Source organism: Acomys minous (genome assembly GCF_964271855.1).
Source record: "Acomys minous genome assembly, chromosome: 1".
Taxonomy (NCBI): Eukaryota; Metazoa; Chordata; class Mammalia; order Rodentia; family Muridae; genus Acomys; species Acomys minous.
Window position 1 is genome coordinate 105726289 of NC_140483.1, and position 19863 is coordinate 105746151.

The window sequence follows — 19863 nt, forward strand, 5'->3', positions numbered from 1 at the left end:
TAATCACACCGCCCCAACTCATCGTTGGTTATGTCAGTGAGAAGTGGCATGTGACAGACTTGTCCTGGGAAGACACAGCAGTACTGCCCAAAGCAACAACTGTATCATCAATGTCCAACTTGGTGATGTTAGGATCCTGCTTCAGTCTGCCTACCTGTGATGGCATTGCTTACCTGCCACAGGAGTGTGGCCCTACCCGGGGCCATATAAAAAGGATAGATCCTCCATGAGATCTCTCTCTCTCCCTCCCTCTCTACTCTCTCTTCTTCTTACTCTTCTTCTTACTCTTCCTGTCTCTGTCTCTCTCTTGGGGTACCCCTCCCTTTTTCCTTCTCTCCCCATGCTTATTTAATAAACCTAATATAACATAATATCTGGTGCCGTGTATGTTTCATTATCTTAGTCTCATATATAAAAGATGAACCAATGAACTTTTTTCTTTTTTTTTTTAACTCGGGTTACCAGCCATGCATGGTGGTGCACGCCTTTAATGGCAGCGCTCAGGAGGCAGAGGCAGGCGGATCACTATGAGTTCAAGGCCAGGACAGCCAGGACTGTTACACAGAGAAACCCTGTCTCGAAAACCCTAACAACAAAACAAAACCTAGGGCTACCAACAGGAGTATGTGATGACTCACAGGCAGTTGCACTACCAGACAGCCCACCCCAATGTGGGGATGATTCTGACCTGACACACTGCACAAAAAGATGGACTTTGGAGCTGTGTGGGGAGCTGCAATGCTGCTGCCCCTTTCAGCAGTCAGCATCTACAAGTGCTGTGAATAAATAGTGACGGGATGAAAACCTGACATAAATGATTTTGATGGGTACTCTCAGGGCATATTGGGCATCACCCCCCCCCCAAAAAAACAAAAAAACCTGACTTGACCCTTTCAGTAGTGCTTTTCAAATTAAGTTCATTCTTGGGACACAAACCAGAAAACTTCTTAGACATGGCAAATACACATTTCAACTACTCTGAAACATTGACCTGTATACTTGTGAAGTCATTCCTTCTGTGAAGAAGGATATAAAATCGACTGTCCTAAAAGTCAGACCAAAGACGTATCAATTGCACCACTGTGCCTAAAAAGAGTGGACTAAGGTAGTGCATATGCTCTATGTAGATTCGGTGCGTTTTATTAAAGTAACTTACAACCCACATTTTTAAGTAGGAAGCAATGGTTATTTCTTGTCAATTGGAAAAGATCTCAGTACAGAGAAAATAAGTCGCTTTCACCTTGGACACAAAACCAGCCTATTTCCCTGGCCAAGAGTACGATAGAGAGGAAGACATATAAATCTGCAGATGGGATCATGTGTTGATGTAAAACAAGTACAAAGAGAGGCCCAAGCAGACTTGGTTCTCCATTTTACTTTTTTTTTTTTTTCCGTTTTTCGAGACAGGGTTTCTCTGGGTAGCCTTGACTGTCCTGGACTCACTAGGCTGGCCTCGAACTCACAGCAATCCATCTACCTCTGCCTCCCTAGTGCTGGGATGAAAGGCTTGCGCCACCACCGGCCGGCCCATTTTACATTTCTAACATGATGATAAATCGTGCCTGTTAAAGAGTTAAGGACTACATGGAATTTTAAGAGTTGGGGATTAAAGCGGGATGAAAGAGCTTGCCTTGTAAACATGACAACCTGTGTGTTTGAGCCTCCAGAATCTATGTAAAAATGTGGGGCATGGTATCACATTTTTATAATGCTTGCACTGGGGAGACAGGGGAATCCCCCGGGGCTGTCAATAGCTGGCCAGTCTGGCCTAAGTGGTGTAAGTCCAGGCTGGTGAAGGGTAGATGGGCTTCCTGAGGTGACACCTGAAGATGCCTTCTGGCTTCCACAGGTGTGCAGGGACACTTTCCACCCCTGTTGTTGAAGACTGAAAAGGGATAACCCGGGGTGGCATGAAGCACTCAGGTTCAAGTGCTATGTAAGCATCGCTTGCATCATATATTACGAAAAGTAAATTACTCTCCAATGTCACACGGTGCCGCTGCCTAAAACCTAGCCTGCCATTCCTTCCCGGGTCAGTGACTCAGCCTGCCTACCCTTATCCCCGCCCCCCCCCCTTTCCCCATCTCTGCAGGGTAACTTTCCTAAGAAGTCGTGTCGCTCATCGTCACGGATATGCTCGACTACTTGGGTACAAAGTCCGGAGACCCACCAGGCTCTGAGACAGAGAGGGCTTTCGGCTTCCCCTCAGGTCAATGCGGGCGAGTCTGGCCGGTTCAGGCCACCACAGATCTCTGCCCGGAAGGCGGGGCCGGTCACCTGATGGCGGCTGCCAATCCTCTCCGGGCCTCCGCGCTCCGTCTCTCATGTGACCGCCACCCCGCCCACCCCACGTGACCGCCGCCTTACCCACGGGGCCCGGGGGCAGCTGCGCGCAGAGTGACGGCGAGCTGGGCGCCGCGGTCACCCGGGGTAAAGATGGCTGTGACTCTGCAGCGCATCGAGCAGCTGTCCAGTCGGGTGGTGCGCGTGTTGGGCTGTAACCCGGGTCCCATGACCCTGCAAGGCACCAACACGTACCTGGTGGGGACCGGCAGCAGGTAAAGCCCCGACCCCCGACCCTCTGCAGCTCACACACCCGCGTGGCGGGGAGGCGAGGTTTCCCGAGCTCCGCCGAAGAGAGAAACACAGACTTCCTGCTTCTGAATCCCGCTGTACTTGCTGTCCCGCTGCCCGCGGGGGGTAACCGAGTTAGTCACCGGAGCCTGTGTATTGGTGCACACTTGAAATCCAGTTTGGTCACCGCAAGTTCGAGGTCATGTTGATCTACATAGCCAATTTCAAGCTTGGTAGGGTCATATAGCAAGGCCCTTGCTCCCGTGCCCCGAAAGTGTACAGTGTGGGCTTCTCTGATTTCGTTTTGCCCAGAGCCTCCCGTAGTGAAAGCTATCGGCTGTGCCGAAACCGTTCTCTTACAGTAGAGGGCAGAATTTTGCTTCCAATTCAACCTAAAACCGAAAGAGCAACGCAGCCCCTGCCTAACCCGTTTTGCTTTTTCCTCTAACCGTGTATAGCTTGTACGCATTTAAAGTGTCTACCATAGTTACCCTTCTTGAGTAAAAGAAATTTACAAGCAGCTGACCCTAGGGAAATGGGAGTATTCTAAGTCATGCAGGCAAATACGGAGAAGCCCAGAGTGAATAAAGCCAGGGGCAAGTGTGGGACCTTGAGGCTTCGTGCAGTTGTAGGGGGGTAGAGCATTAAGCAGCCTAGTGCCTAATTTCTAGGGACTAGCCTGAGTTGAGTTGCCCTCAGCCCAGTGAGTACAAGGGCATTCTCCTCGGTGTGTCATTTTAAACTCTTTCTGAAGTCAGGACCTAAGAGTCCAAATAACCCTGGAGAATGAATGCCCTGTTGGAGTTGGGTGGATGATCCCAGGAAATTCAACACAACCTGCCTTTCTTTGAGGGTTAAAATCGTTGGGTTGCATTGAGAGGCAAACTTGTATGGAAAATACACACTGACTTCCTTACACCTTTGACTCACACTCAGCACAACCAAATGCTTGTCCTGGAAGAGCCTTAGGAGAGCTGAAACCGAGGAAGAGCAGCCCCATGGCGTGTCATCGTCGTCCCGAGTCCCCCAACCCCCCCCCCCGCATCCCCTCAACCCCCCATCCCCGTCTTCCTAAGAAGGAATGTGCAGTGGACTCACTCACTCCGCTTAAGTGATCCTTTTAGTTTATAGATGGGTAAGTAGTAAGCAAAGCTAAAATATTTCATGTGCAGATGATGCTACTCAACATAACTGAAGGGTGACTGGAAACAAATATTAAGTGGGTCCAAATCAGATGTGCCAAGATTTGTGTCCACTGTTTCACCTCAGGAGAAGGTCCAAGGCTATAGGTGGCTCTGCCTCATTAAACTCAGTGGCATTTTTATATTCTCTTTGTGCTAACGTTGGGACTCGCTGGTCATTCCCTCCTTGACTTGCTAACACAACATCCTGTCCAGCATCTCTCAGACCTTTGCATCCCTCTAAATGCAATCCTCACTTCATCTTATTTAATTGCATTTATTTATACTTGTGTGTGTGCATGGGGCAGGGGGGCGTTCACACACCATGGCTGGAATATTGAAATCATAACTTATAGCATGCAATTCGTTTCCTCTCACCCTGTTATTCCTGAGGATCAAACTCAGCTTGTCAGACTTGACAGCAAGCGCCCTAACCACTGAGCCATCTCACCTGCCTACTCCTAATTCCCTGTGATGGTCAACCAAGACTCACATCAACCTTACCGAGTTTAGAATCACCTAGAATACAAACTTCCAGAAGGGAATTTTAAGGAGAAATTTAACTGAGGTAGGAAGCCCTACACTGACTAGCAGAAACATACCGTGTACTCAAGTCCTAACGTGAGTTTTTAAAAAGAGAAAGCAAATAGATCACCAAGCATCCGTCTCCCTCTCTCTGCTTCCTGGCCCTGCACAAAATATGGCCAGCTGTCACTTCCGCTGCCGTGGCTAGAGTGGCTCTTGCCATCACGCCTTCCCTTCCATATTGGCCTGTGTCCTCAACCCGAACCAAAGCAACCCCTTCCGTCAATTGCTTTTGTTGGGCGCTGTGCCAAAACAGTAGAAAAGGTAACAGACACCCACTCCTGTTTTATATGCTATTGTTGATGCTCTTACCTGCTTCCTTGGTTTCACCTATCGTCTGTCTGTTAATAACACTGAAATTTAAAAGAAGCCCAACCTCGATCAGGCTCATACCTTGCTGCTTTCATTTTTTGTTTTGCGAGACAGGGTTTCTCTGTGTAACCATGGCTGTCCTGGAACTCTCTTTGTAGACAGGGCTGGACTCGAACTCACAGAGCTCTGTCTGCCTCCCTGAGTGCTGGGAAAGGCATGCACCACCACACCTGGTGCTTGCTGCTTTCTTAGCTCTCCTGTATTATCCGAGTCCTCCTGAATTGCTGGACTTTTTTGTTTTGTTTTGTTTTTGTTTTTGTTTTTGTTTTTCAAGACACGGTTTCTCTGTGTAACAGCTCTAGCTGTCCTGGAACTCGTTCTGTAGACCAGGATGGCCTTGAACTCACAGAGATCCACCTGCCTCTGCCTCCGAAGTCCTGGGATTAAAGGTGTGTGCCACCACTGCCCAGCTTGGACCCTGTCTTGGTAAACAGAACCGGCCGTGTATTTTATCAAACAAAATGTCTGAACGCTCTCTAACATTTCTCTCCTTCTGGCCCACATCTAAACCATCTTGGGAATGTGTTTTTGACTACTAGTCAGTTCAGTCCTTAAGGAAATGTCTCTATTCGCCTTCTAACTGGCTTACCTGCCTCCACTTTTGTCCCCTGTCAGTTCAGTCTCCCAAACGTAGCCATCTTGTTCATCTTAAAAGGCTCTGGTCCAGCCATGCTGGCCTTCCTAGTGTCCCAGATGAGGTGTATTTCTCCATCCAGGCTTTGGTTTGCACTTTCTTCTGTTTCTCCCACTTCACCTAACTTCATTCACCCTTAAGAGCACATGTAAAATGTCATTTCCTTGTGGAAGACCTGTCAGACTACACTAATTTTCACTATTTTTGCACACCATGGATTACATGGTGTTTATCTCAACAGCATTTCTTTTTTTTTTTTTTTAAGACAGGGTTTCTCAGTGTAGCCCTACCTGTCCTAGACTCACTTTGTGGACCAGGCTGACCTTGAACTCAAAGAGATCCACCTGCCTCTGCCTCCCAAGTGCAGGGATTAAAGGCATGCGCCACCATGCCTGGCAACAGCATTTTTTTTTTAAGACTAGGATCTGTATGAATAAGAAGTTTACTGCCTTTCTCTACGTGGCCATGTGTTGATGGAAGCTCCACAAGGACTTATTTCTGTCTCCTCAGCACCAAGTCTCGCACAGCAGAGATGGAAGAGTGGACCCTCGCTTTTTTCTTGGCGTGCTGACAGCCCTAGCTGTTCTTCCTCCCTTGTTTTGGTCAATGCATAAATAACACAATTCACTAGATCTCTGGTACCTAATTTGCAGATACTCTAGAAGCATTTCCAGGGCATTGTCACATTCCTCCTCTGATAGCTGAAATCCTAACTTTTCCTATCAAAATTGTACATACTCTGAGGACAGACTTTGTATGTTATAATAGAAGAAAGGCCACGGAGGTTTTATTTGTTTGGTTGATTGGTTGTTGTTGTTTGTTGTTTGGATTTCGAGACAGGGTTTCTCTGTGTAATAGCCTTGGCTGTCCTGTCCTGGACTCGATTTGTAAACCAGGCTGTCCTGGAACTCACAGCGATCCACCTGCCTCTGCCACCTGAGTGCTGGGAATAAAGGCATGCACCACTATGCCTGGCTAAGGCCATAGAGTTTTAAATGTTTCTGGTGCGGATATTATTGTGTATGACATTTTACCTCTTAATGCTTGTTCAACCTCATTTTTTCCCCCAGTTTTATAATGTCTGGATACTGTGCCATTCTGAGCAGATTGTTTTTCTGCTAGGACTTTTAGCTTCAGTCCAAGTGTCCTTTGCCATTTGTTTGTTTGTTTGTTTGTTTTCTGAGACAGGGTTTCTCTGTGTAGCCTTGCCTGTCCTGGACTTGCTTGGACCTCGGCTGGCCTTTGAACTCACATCGATCTACTGCCTCTGGCTTCCCGAATGCTGGGGTTAAAAGTGTACACCACCATGCCTGACTGCCAATCCCAATTTTATTAGACCAAAACTGACCAGTTAAGTCTCCCAAAAACAAACAAACACAAAGGAAGGCCTGGGAACCTCTATTGCCAGAGGTTGTTTTTACTCAGCCTTTGATCTGCACACAGGCAACACAGGCATTCCCAAAGATCTATTTTCCCTGTTACTGCTTAAGTAAACCTGTTTATTAACCCTGTTAATTTTGTCGTAACTTTTTATCGCCATGATATACTCTGGACTATAAAAATTTAAATTCAGTGTTAGATTGCCAGGTGTTTCAAAACTGCTTCTTAGGGGGAGGACAAGGCAGTGATTTAAATGTGGTAATAAGGGAGCTTTGTGGCTTGAAAGTTCATAGTATTCTTGACACGAGGCATGGACGGATTCTTTTTAAGGACCTTAGGCAGTTAAAGAGCAGTAAGAATTTGGAGGAAACTTTGAAAACAAAAAACAAACAAAAACCTACAGAGACAGCCAAACTTCTAGGATCATGGCCTAGTGGGTGATTCATAGAATACATTGAGTTGTTATTTTAGTGTGACTAAATGCACAGAGGGCCAAGCATTCCACAGTCGATTGTAAATATGGAGGCACATCAATGGGCTCCCAAACAAACAACGTGTCCTTCCCTCATGGGGCTCACAATGGTAAAATGGTAGCGGGTATGCAGACAGCAATGAGTAAATTAACACATCACTATATGTCACATAAATAATTGAGGGTGGGGCAAGGGAAGGTGTCTAAGGATGCCATCTAAATAAATTCACTGCAGCCCAAGTCAACCTCGCCTCAGAATGACTGCCTTTTTTTTTCCCCTGCAGGTCCTGTTACTTATACCTTCCAAATGTTCCTTATGTCATTTCAGGCTTTCTGTGTTCACTCGTTAGGGCCTTCTGCATCCTTGAGCCAGCATGCCCATATGCAGAAGAGTTTACAGTATATTTCTGAAGTCCATCCACTTGTCCCCTCAATTAAGGCCGCTGTCCTTACTACGTTCATGTACTTAATTCTGTGTTTTGTTTGTGTATGTTTTATTTGTGTGTGTATGTATATGTGCCAACATGCATGTGGGAGTCACAGGACAACCTGAAGGAGTCAGTCTCCCTCCCACCACGTGGGCCCTGCGGACTGAACTGAAGTTGTCAGGCTCAGCTGTGAGCGCCTTTACGAGTTGAACCATCTTTGCTCACCAGACAGGGCAGCTTTTTAGAGTTTTGTCTTATAATGTAAAAGCTTCAGCAAAGTCATGAACACATTTGGATACTTGCACAGTGTTTAAGTCAGATTAAACATTTATCTCCTCAGACATTATCATTTGTTGTGAAAACTTTCACAGTCCTTTTAGCTTTTAAGATATGCCCAATGTGTTATTGTTCTAGAAGTCACTACCCTGTACAAGGGCACACTGCACTCCCTGCTCCTACCTTCCTATCTCCCTGCTCCAGTACAAGAGGAGTTGGTTGTCTTGGCTGTTGATATTAGAAACAAGCCCATCAAATGAATATAACCATCCAGTTATCTCTTTGTGCCATCTGGGAAGGGTATATGTATGTATGTAGTATATGGATATGTTCCCATGGGTATGTTCCCATGTACATGCATGCAATGTTTGCATATATGTAAGTGTCGGGGGGAGGTGCTAATGGGTGACGGCAGATGCTTTCTACCTTATCTTTTAAGACGTGGCCTCTTACAACCGGAACTCCCCTTTTTGACTCCACTGACTAGCCAATGAGGCCCATCATCCACCGTCTCCTGTAACCAGGGAGCCCTAGTGTCTGAGAGTCCTCCTATCTCACTTCTGTGGCCCTCCCATCCACCCTACGTTCATCCCTCCTGCTCTCCTGCCCCTTACCTCCTTTTCTTCCTCTTAGCGCTGGTGTTACAGGCCCAAGCCATCATGTGCCTGTTTTTTTCTTGGATGCTGGAGATCCTAACTCAGGACCTCGTGCTTGAAAAACAAGCAGTGCTCCCCTCTGTGTGCCCCATTTTAATGCCCTGAGAAAATTCTTTTCTGCCAGGTATTGGCTTTGGTCCTACACAGCTACCCCTTCCACCCGTCATTGGAAAGTAAGCAGGGCTGTTTATATTCCTGCAAGAATTGATGGCATGGCACAGTTGGCGATGAAAAATGAATGACTCATGCCTGTCGAGGCTAATCTTTCTCAGGCAGCCCAAACCAGTGAGGTGTGGTTAGGAAATGCCAGAGGTTAAAACGGTCATGGCCAGGCAGTGGTGGCGCACACTGTAATCCCAGCACTCAGGGAGGCAGAGGCAAGGCAGACCTCCGTGAGTTCGAGGCCAACCTGGGCTACAAAGTGAGTCCAGGACGGACAAGGCTACACAGAGAAACCCTGTCTTGAAAAATAAACAAACAAAAAATCTAGATCCCACGTCAGAAAACGTGTTTATTGTATGATTTTGATGTCAGGGTGATAGTGGCTTAGTGGAATGAGTTTGGTTGTTCCCTTTCAGTTTGAGAAGCGCTGATGTTAACTGTGCTTTAGAACTCTAGAATTCAGCTAGTAAACGTGTCCATTGATGGCCAAAATGCCTTCATGATGGCTGTATGTAGAAATGTATCTATTTCTTCTTCAGTGCCGCTGGTTTCTTTGGTTTTGTGTGGATTTAGGTTTTGGTTTTGGCTTCTGGTTTTGTTTAAGTTTGAAAGTATTTCTGATGATCCGCTGGATTTGATTGGATTGTATTCTATTCGTGACGTTTATTATTTTCTATACTTTCGTAATTGAGACTCCTTCCTCCTCTGTGTTTAGGGTTCCTTTTTGGACTTTCTGCAGAGCTGCCTCGGTGGTCATGAGCTTCCTTAGTTTGTGGAGGTTGTCCTTACATGGCTGCTCAGTGCTGGGCTTCCGGAACATGGGTGTGCAGTAGTGCTAAATTTTCTGCTTCCCCCGGAAGGGCTGTGAAAGGCGCCCTCCTTCATCTCAACCTAGGAACAAAGGAGGCAGCAGTGATGACAAGCCCCAGGAGAGCGCCAGCGGGTGCCATCTTTTCTTTGCTGCTATAGAGCCAGTGAAAGGCTCTTCTTTCTGCGCCCTCGAGTTGGAGCAGAACTGTCCCTCTTGTAAAGCTAACCGACAGTAGTTTCTGGACTTCTGTGTTCTCACTGTTTGCTGTGGCCCTCTCTTGCCTTTCCACAGTTCGCATCTCACTCTTCAGTCATGTATTGGGTGTTTCCTTGTGGGAACACCAGAGACTGCAGTTTGTTCCCATTTGGCCATTTTCTATCAAAAGACCACATTTCTGTAGCTCCTCCTCCTCCTCCTCCTCTTCTTTTTCCAATTATTATTACATTACATTTCTCCTTTCCCTTTCCTCCCCCCTAAACCTTTCCCTGTACCCATCCTCACTCTCCTCCAATTCACAGCCTCTCTTTTCACTAATTGTTATAACACGCACACGCGCACACACACACACACACACACACACACACACACATTCATGTGCATATGAATATATATTACTTGTATGTGTGTGTGTTCAGTCTGCTTGGCACTGAACAACCGATTGACGTTTTCTTCCCTGAGGAAGGCCACCTCTCCCATTTTCAGTTTCTCCACTTGCCTGTAGTTGTTATGTTGGATTGAGGTGTCGTGGGGTTTTCTCCATGTAGTTTGCTAGCTGTTGGTGTCATCCTTGTCCAGCCCCATGTTTGGGTAGTTATGTAGATGAGACTTTAGGGGTGGAGCTTCTGACGTTACTAGGAGACACAGTCTCACAGCAAACTCCCAGGTCCTTTGTCCCTTACCATCTATCTGCTCCCTCTTCCACAGTGCTCCCTGAGCCTTAGGTGTGGGAGTGTTTTGTGGATGTTTCTATTGGGACTGGGCTCCTAAGCTCTGTGTTTTGATTGGTTGTACATTTTTGTGGTGGTCTCCATCTGTTGCAAAGAGAAGTTTCCTTGGTGAAGGGTGTTTATCTGTGGGTATAAACCTGCTCAACAAGAAAGATACCATTCCTAGACCTAGAAGCCTAGCTAACGTCTTAGCGCTAGTGACGTCTTGGTCACTGGGGGAGGATCTACAACCAGTAATTTACTAAACCAGCATTATCCTAACAATAATCTATAAGTGTGCCATTTAACCCCCAAATAGACCGCATTTCTTTAAGGATGCTGTTAGATTCTGTGAGATACTTGAAAAACATACAGCCCGTCTGGAATGTATACCACATAAGGGCACATATTCTGGTATCAGAAAACCTGAGCTTGAATGCTGCTTCTACCATTTTATGGCAAAGTAACGCTAGGCAAGTGACTTAATTTCTGAATGGTGAAATGTCTGCCTTAGGAATACATTCGAAGTGGCACTGGGTTTACTTGAAATGCCATGTTTGCTCGAGATCCCTGCTGACAGCCCCTAGTTCACAGTTACACTTAGCCATAATGTCTTTCCAAGAACTTCCTTACAGTAAGATTGCTTTAAACTGGAGTCATATGTTAAGAGTACTTTATAGTTTCCTGAATTGAATCAAGTTCCCTGGGTAAAACATATGCTAATGTGCACGCCAGGTTCCAGCTGTGATCGCCTTGCATGTCTTTTGTAGGAGGATCCTCATTGACACCGGTGAGCCGTCAGTTCCAGAGTACATCAGCTGTTTAAAGCAAGCGTTGGTGGAATTCGGCACAACCATCCAGGAGATTCTGGTGACGCACTGGCACCATGACCATTCCGGAGGCATAGTAGATATTTGTAAAAACATCGGTGGTGGTAAGCAGAAAACACGGGGCTCACTGTGGAAGGCTGTGCTTGACAAATAATTGATAATTTAAAGTCTTGTTTCTTTTTCTTCTCTTTTCTTTTTCTTTTTCTTTTTTTTTAAATTTATTTTCAAGACAAGGTTTCTCTGTGTAGCCTTGGCTGTTCTAGACTCACTTTGTAGACCAGGCTGGCCTTGAACTCACAGAGATCCGACTACCTCTGCCTCCCAAGTGCTGGGATTAAAGGCGTGTGCCACCATGCCCAGCTCTTTTTCTTTTGTAAATGCAAGTTGAATACTGAATACTGTCAGTTGTAGCAGAGGTGACACAGAAAGTGAAAAAGCTAAGCTTTAGTTTAGGCTCTGTGACAACCACAGTGTCAGACTTTAACAACTGTTAAGGCCTTACTGTTTGTCAGGCACCGCACTGAACACTGTCCCTGGGTACTGTAAGGTCACTGCTATGACTGCCTGCTCCCAAGGCCTGAGGCCTTCCATAATGTTAAAACAGCCGCTAATATATATGGAAACCCGGGCAACAGATCAGTGTCCCAATAGCTTTCTCTCCCTGAGCCCTATTCAGTACAGGCGTCCTTCCTATTCCCTTAATTCCTTTATCCTACCATCAAACTCTTAGATGGAGACAGTCAGTGACCAGACAGTCAGGTGCCTGCTGTGTGTCAGGTACTGTGCTTGGCACAAAGATAGCAGCAATGACCTCAGGAGAGAATGCTCTCTGGAGCTTTCGTTCTACAGAGTGAGCATCCGTAAGCCCAAACACACCAGCCTGACACCCCGGTTGGGAACTTACATACTGGACTCCATGTGAGAGATGACAGTCAAAATGTAGCACTCTAAAAGTATTAGAGAATTATATAAAATTACCTTTTGGGTACTCTAGAGAAAAATAGTTTTAGGTCCAGACAAAATAACAAATATTTGTATATGACCATTCAGTTGATATAGAGAAAGTAGAAGAGAAGTTTGACACACACTTTTATAGCTACTAAAATTTTAGTGCCTTTTTTTTTTTTTTTTTTGAGAAAGATATTGTTGTCTGCCTTTCTGGGCCTCGCAGGAGCTACACAAGCTGTGTGCAGACTTAGGGTGGCAAGGAAATGGTTCCAAGATACTTTGCTTCATGGTTCCCTTAAAGTTCTGCATAATTTCTTCCCTGAATCCCTGGGCACTGTATTCTTAGCCCCTTCAGTTGTACAGTAGTTTCCCCTGGTTTGTATTGATTTAGTGTTTAATTACCAGTAGGACAAATGTGGTTCAAGTAGTTTTCAGTGCCAGCTACCTATATGGTTTTTTGGGTGGTTGGTTGGTTGGGTTTTTCTTTTCTTTTTTTTTTTCTTCTTCTTCTTCTCCTCCTCTTCTTCCTCTTCCTCCTCTTCCTCCTCCTCCTCCTTCTTCTTCTTCTTCTTCTTCTTTTTGGTTTTTTGAGACAGTGTTTCTCTGTGCAGCCTTGACTGTTCTGGACTAACTTAGACCAGGCTGGCCTTGAACTCACAGCAGTCGGCCTCCCTCTGCCTCCCGAGTGCTGGGATTAAAGGAGTGAGCCATCACATCCGGCGCTTGGTTGGTTTTTCAAGACATGGTTTCTCTGTGTAATATTCTTGGCAGTCCTGAAACTCTTTGTAGACCAGGCTGGCCTTGAACTCACAGAGATCTGCCTGCCTCTGCCTCCCAAGTGCTGGCATTAATGGCATGCACTCCTAAATCCATTCTTAACAGCACATTCTTTGTCTTAAAAGCACTCCTGTGGATTTTCTCTGCTGACTTGTCTCTTCAGTGTTTCAGAAGGAGTATCCGCTATAGGTCTTCACTCCATGTGAAAGTTCCATTTCTCCAACTATGTCAGATTTTAAGTGCTTTTATTTGTTATACATATATACTGTCCTGGTTAAATGACTGGCACTGCTGATTGGTAAAGTATTGGTTTTCTTCCTATTGGTGAGGAGTCATATATGTTTATTTCAAGTTTAGAGTCTCTGAAACCCCTTTCAACACTAACAGCATAGGTAGTCTTGTTATTAACTGCGACCATGACCCCTTCACCGTTAAGTGGGCACCTAGATAGAGAAGGGTGCTCATCTTCCATCTGGCCATCTCCCCATCACCTCCCTAGTGTCAGAAGCCAGCTGAGATTATGAAGAACTACTTTGAAATGTACACACAGAATAGAAATGACTAGAAAATCACAGAAGCAGCAGGCCATGGTGAACGTGTGTCCTTAATCTCAGCACTCAAGGAAGCAGAGGCAGGTGGATCTCTGTGAGTTCGAGGCCAGCCTGGTCTACGAAGTGAGTCCAGGACAGCCAAGACTACCCAGAGAAACCCTGTCTCAGAAAACAGTGAGGGGTGGCCAGGGGGTGGGGAACTAAAACAAAGAAAATCACATAGGCTTTTATGTGCCCTAAAGGGGCATGAGAGAGTAAAACGCTCTGGGAATACCTGAACTAGTCTTATCTCAAATGATGGTGCTTTAATTCTTCCTGCCTTCCTCTTGTCCTGGTGCTAGGGCGCATGCAGCCATTAGTGAGTGTTACCTATGTGACCTGGTGCTAGTGCACCTGCAGCCACCAGTGAGTGTTACCTGTGTGACCTGATGCAAGTGCACGTGCAGCCACCAGTGAGTGTTACCTGTGTGACCTGGTGCTAGTGCGCGTGCAGCCACCAGTGAGTGTTACCTGTGTGACCTGGTGCTGCGCCTGCAGCCACCAGTGAGTGTTACCTGTGTGACCTGGTGCTAGTGCGCATGCAGCCACCAGTGAGTGTTACCTGTGTGACCTGGTGCTAGTGCATCTGCAGCCACCAGTGAGTGTTACCTGTGTGACCTGGTGCTAGTGCGCCTGCAGCCACCAGTGAGTGTTACCTGTGCGAAGGCTGACCTCTTAGAGTATGACGATGTATTTACATGATTTGTGCCTAGACACTACCTACAACATTAAGAAACTTCGACGGAATCCTCAGAGAGAAGAAACTATAGCAAACGGAGCCCAGCAGTATGTTTATATAGAAAACGGAGAGCTGATTAAGACAGAGGGAGCCACTCTCAAGTAAGTGAATATCCCGTAGGAAAAGCGAGGTGCCTGTGTATCTGTGCTACAAGGAAGGCTGAAGGGCAAGTTAGGTGTGTCTGCCTGTGCGTGGGAAGATCATGAGGAAGGGAAACATCTTACTCACCCCGTGCTCTCCGGAAGGAGAAGGGCCTGTGTGCAAAACCAGAAAAGGAAGGCATGTTACTCGGTTACTCGTCAACTCTGTATTGTTTTGGGTGGATTTTAATTCATACCTCTGTTTCACACAAATACAAATTGGAAAGACTAGGCCCAGGCGTGAATGCTCATGGGAGGCTGAATCAGGGATATTGCATGACTCAAGGCCAGTTACCTAAGAAGTTCAAACCACCTTGGCTACAGCAGGAGACCCTGGCTCAAAAAGCAAGTTTATTTATTTTAAAAGTTAGCATTTCCCCCTTGGGTGACTCAAGGATCTACCTCAATGTATGGTTTTCCCAATGTTCTCACTTTGAAAATATAGTAAATACTTTGGGGGTCAACCTGTTTCAGGGACAAAGGATTTTCCAGCTCAGATCTTTTGAATTGATAGTCTCTGTCTCCTAGAGTCTGTACTTGCCTTCAGCTCTCAGAATGTCAACTCGCACCTGGGGAGTCATGCAGGATTGCTTTTAACCGTTTAACTCTTTTCCACCTTTACCATGTCCTGACCCTTCCTCCAACTGGCTTAGATTTTGCCTCAGAAGTACTTGTCAAGGACAGCAAGATGCTCAGTGGCTAAGAAGGTTTGCTGCCAAGCTTAATGAGCTGCGGCGTTCAGTCACTCAGACCTACATGGAAGAAGGAGAGAGCTGACCCCCACAGGTGTCTCCTGCCTCCACACTCCATGCCCTCACCCGACCATACATATCAATAAGTTAAATGTAATTTAAACAAAATTAGAAGCACTTGTTAGCGTTGTCCCCTCTTCGTGTGTATTCCTGTTCCTCCCTAGCCATCCATCTCCAGGCTTTCCCCTGTCTAGTCTGCCCTCGCCCCCTCTCACTTGAACCCTGGATGATTCACACTGCCTACAAGAAAACTGCCCTTACAGCTCCAGGGTCCGTCCCAAACAACGTTTCTGGTCCAACCTCCCACTACGCCTCTCACAAACACAGCTAGGCAGATGTAAATGCCCGTGGGCATATTATCTGTTCAGCCTTTGTTCACTTCGTCCCTTTTCCTGGGCACTGCTTCTTTCCTTGGACTTTTCTCCCTGGTGAACTATTGTTTGCCCAGTTTGCAAGCTACTTTGAATATCTTTCCTGAACAGAATTCATTTCCCTCTCCTCTAGCTCTCATATAATTCTTGGTACTCCATTAAAACACTTATTGTGTTAGGTTTTTGTAGGTGTCTTCTCAGTTCCCACAATGCACAGTAGTGGTTAATGCCAGTCGCCATAGTAAGCTAGCCTAGAAATAGAATAGTTCAAATACTGAAAAAGTTTCTCAGTCACATGAAGACCCAAAACAGTTCCTGATTTTGTGAGTGGCCCTCAGGGTGTTCAGCAGGACAGTGATGTGGGTTGCTTGGCCTCATGGCTCCTCGCTCCTCTACACTTGGCTTTCAAAGTCCCCTCGCTTAGCTCGATAGAGAAGAAGATGGAGAACATTCCATACAGGAGGTTCCGTGGGCCAGGCTTTCTGCTGCGTTAGCCGTTAGCTCAGCCAGGCCCCACGAGAGAGAAGAGACAGTCCTGGTCATTAGCTAGTCATCCTGTACCTTACATAGGCATGTGCCAGGTTCATCCTGTACCCTCAGTCCCTGGCACATAGAAGGCACTGTGTATCCTACAGACAGGGGCTTTAGCTAGGCAAGTGGATGCGTGCTTGAGTGGGAAGGGGAAAAGGAAACAACGTGTATCCATTGTACTCTTCCAAACCAGTGGGTACTTCTCTCCAAGGTGCCAGGCATTTTTAAAACTTACTTGTACAGGGGGCTGGAGAGATGGCTCAGCGGTGAAGAGGACTGGCTGCTCTTCCAGAAGCCCCGGGTTCATTTCCCAGCACCCACACGGCAGCTCACAACTGTCTGGTCTGTAACTCAAGTTGCAGTGGAACTGACTCCCTCACACAGACATATGTATGTAGGTCAAACACCAATTGTACATAAAAATAAATAAGTTTTTTCAAAACTCATTGGTACAATTTATATACCAGCTAGTTTGGAGTAGATATCTTAAAAATCACACACACACACACACACACACACACACACACACACACACACATATACACACAGGGTGGACTCAGTGGCATGGTACTTGCCAAACATGTAAAAGGCCTTGCTTTTTTGTTTTGGTCTTTTGTTTGTTTTGGGTTTTTTTTTTCTTTTTCTTTCTTATTTTGTTGTTTTTTGTTTTGTTTTGTTTTGAGACAGGGTTTCTCTGTGTAGCCTTGGCTGTCCTGGACTCACTTTGTAGACCAGGCTGGCCTCGAACTCACAATCCACCTTTCTCTGCCTCCCGGGTCCTGGGATTAAAGATGCGTGCTACCACCACCTGGTTTTAGGCCCTGGTTTTAATTCCTAATGCTGCATGGAAAAAACAACTCACACACACACACCCCATATATGTAGGTGATTAAATTTTCTCACAATAACAAAGGGAAATAAACATTGTCCTTTGCTACTGCTGTGACAAAACAGTATGACCAAGGCAAGTAGTAAGAGAAAACTTGTAATTGGCCTCACGGTTTCAGAGGGTTAGAGTCCATGAGGGCAGGGCTAAGGCATGGTGGCAGGGACTGCTGAGAGCTCACATCCTGATCCGCAAACGGTATGTCCCCTAAGCCGAGTTTTGTTTTTTGTTTTCTGAAGCAGAGTTTTTTCTGTGTGGCCCTAACTGTCCTAGAACTCCAGGACAGCCAAAACCACACAGAAACCGTGCCTTGAAAAAAAAAAAAAAGATGGGGAGGGTTGTCAGAAGAGGGAGGCAGAGAGAGGGCTGGCTCTTCACTGGTTACGTCATTATAAGAGTAGGCACCATATACAACTGAACCAGCTGGTAAACTATGTTTCCTTGGCCTTTTCCTCTCCTGCAGCTAATCATGGCCCTGTCGAGTAGTTTTCTATGTGTTTACCACTAACTCACCTCCGCTTGTACAAGCCTTCCGGGTACATAGCGGATCAGGGACTCCCTCCATCACAGCTTCCCAAGAGCCGTCCTCTGCCTCCCGCCTCCTCGTGTGCTTTTTGTCACCTGGACAGCTTTGTCTGCAGCCCCCAGTGCTGTCAGCTGCACTGACTCTCACATGGCTTTCCTTGCCTCTCCCCAGTGTTGGATCTTCGATTTTCTGGAACTCCTGACTTTATTATACCCCTTCTTTTTTAAGACTCATGTCTGATGGCTTCTAAAAATGGAGTGATCATGGACACCTTCCATATCTAGATGTGCCTTTTAAAGTGCAGCTCTAGGCTGGGGTGTCACTCAGTGGTACCATGCTTGCCTGACATGCACAAGGCCTTAGAAAATTAAAATCTAACTTGATTTAAGATAATGCTGGATGAGCCGGGCGGTGGTGACACACGCCTTTAATCTCAGCACTCAGAAGGCAGAGACGGGCAGATCTCTGTGAGTTCGAGGCCAGCATGGTCTACAGAGCTAGTTCCAGGACAGCCAAGGCAACACGGAGAAACGCTCAAAACAAACAAACAAACAAAGATATGCAGGATGAGTTCTGAGTTACAGATAGATAGAAGTAAAAAGCTCTAGTGTGTTGTGTTGCCAGCCAGCAAGATGGCTGCAGGCAGTAATGTACTGAGGAGTTCAGAAAGCTAGAAGAAAGGATTCTGAGTGTTTTTTTTACCATAAATGATCATGTTTGTGCAAATAGGCATGTTTAACCCTATTAGGCGTTACACAGTAGATACTGTTTTAAAACACTACATGGCATGCCAGAAATAAATACAGCTTTTATGTTTTATCTATCAGTTCTGTTAATTTAAAAGGGTTTTTGTTTGTTTGTTTAGTTTCTTGGTTGGCCACGGTGGCATACGCACCTGTAACCCCAGCACCTGAGACCGTGAGACAGGAGGAGCATGAGTTGGAAGGCAGTTGAGGCTACAAAGCTATCAAAACAGAAAGACTGGAGCCGGGCGGTGGTGACGCACCACTTTAATCCCACTGGGGAGGCAGAGGCGGGCGGATCTCTGTGGGTTCGAGCCCAGCCTGGTCTACAGAGTGAGTCCAGGACAGCCAAGGCTACACAGAGAGACTCTATCTCGGAAAACAAAACAAAACAAAAAATTCTTTTAAATTTTTATGTAGATACTATGAGAGTAAAATTTTATTTTTGGAACATGTAGCCCCTAGGTTGCGTATGATCACCTTGTCTCGCCTGTTTTCTTGGTAGATTTACTAACACTCCGCTATTCTGTCAGAGCTCCTGTGCTCACCGCTCACGTTCCCTCCCGCTCCTGAGTTGCGTCTGTCCTGCTTTTTACTACACCCGGGAGGTTTGTGTCTTTGTTTTCTCATACTCTGTCCCCTCAGTGCTCCTTTCACACTAACCGAGCATTAAATCTAAAGCTAGGGGGACAGTTATATTTGCCCTGTCCCCCTAGATAGCTCATCATTGAGCTTTATTTAAAATGTTTCGAGAACAGAAAAATCAGTCTGTCTAACTCAGACAGACAAAGGTCATTGAGTTCGTCTCTTTAGCTAAATAAAACTAAACTGGAAGTGTCTTCATCAGACATGTATTGCTGCCTCCTGGGATTCGGTCATCTAACATGGAAAGGCTGGTAGAGCCCACCCCAGAGTGGCGAGGGGTCAGACATGCAGGGCCCACTCTGCTGAAGTCAGTGCTGAGCCGCGAAGTGGACAGTGGGAAAGCAGAGGGGTGCTGCCTGTCAGCAGACTGACTGGTCCACACGTTAGACAGTGTGTTACCATGCAATACAACTGTAATTCATGATGCACAGCGAAACAGGGAAATTAACAGTACAGGAGATTAGCTCTTTACGTGGCTGAGAAACCAAGAGGTGCTTTGCAGAACAAATTATTTGGACTTAGCTCTTATATTTTTGGTAGCTGTGATATAAAACAGTGTAAATATAAACGAAAGCTCTTTAAAGATCTCTTGTCACCTAGGTATCATAATCAGTTTTGAACTTTAAGCATTTTTGTTTGTAAATATTAATTAATAGACAATAACGGGTTTCGTTATGGCATTTACATTCATGTATATAATGCATTTCATATTTACCCTTTAATTATCCTCTGTCCTCTCGTTTCCTTCCCACTCTGCTGATCTGTTTCCTCCTCCCAACTTGTCTCCTTCTACTTCCATATCTTTTCTCCCCAGTCGGGGGAGGGCAGGGGGTGAGGGGGAGGTGTGCGCATGCACGCACGCACGCACGCACGCACGCACGTACATTTCTCCCACTGAGTTTGATTAGGATTTAGAGTTGGGGCAACC

General features: G+C 46.1%; 1 protein-coding gene across 1 annotated transcript in view; it reads left to right on the plus strand.

Moving 5' to 3' along the window:
• Positions 1-2361: 2361 nt before the first annotated feature.
• The window catches only part of LACTB2 (lactamase beta 2), a 32178-nt gene continuing 14676 nt past the window's right edge, over positions 2362-19863 (plus strand). Inside the window, exons 1-3 of the mRNA XM_084777415.1 lie at positions 2362-2558; positions 11228-11391; positions 14316-14442. Coding sequence (XP_084633541.1) covers positions 2437-2558; positions 11228-11391; positions 14316-14442 — 413 coding nt within the window. The 5' untranslated portion in view covers positions 2362-2436. The remainder of the gene's footprint in view (positions 2559-11227; positions 11392-14315; positions 14443-19863) is intronic.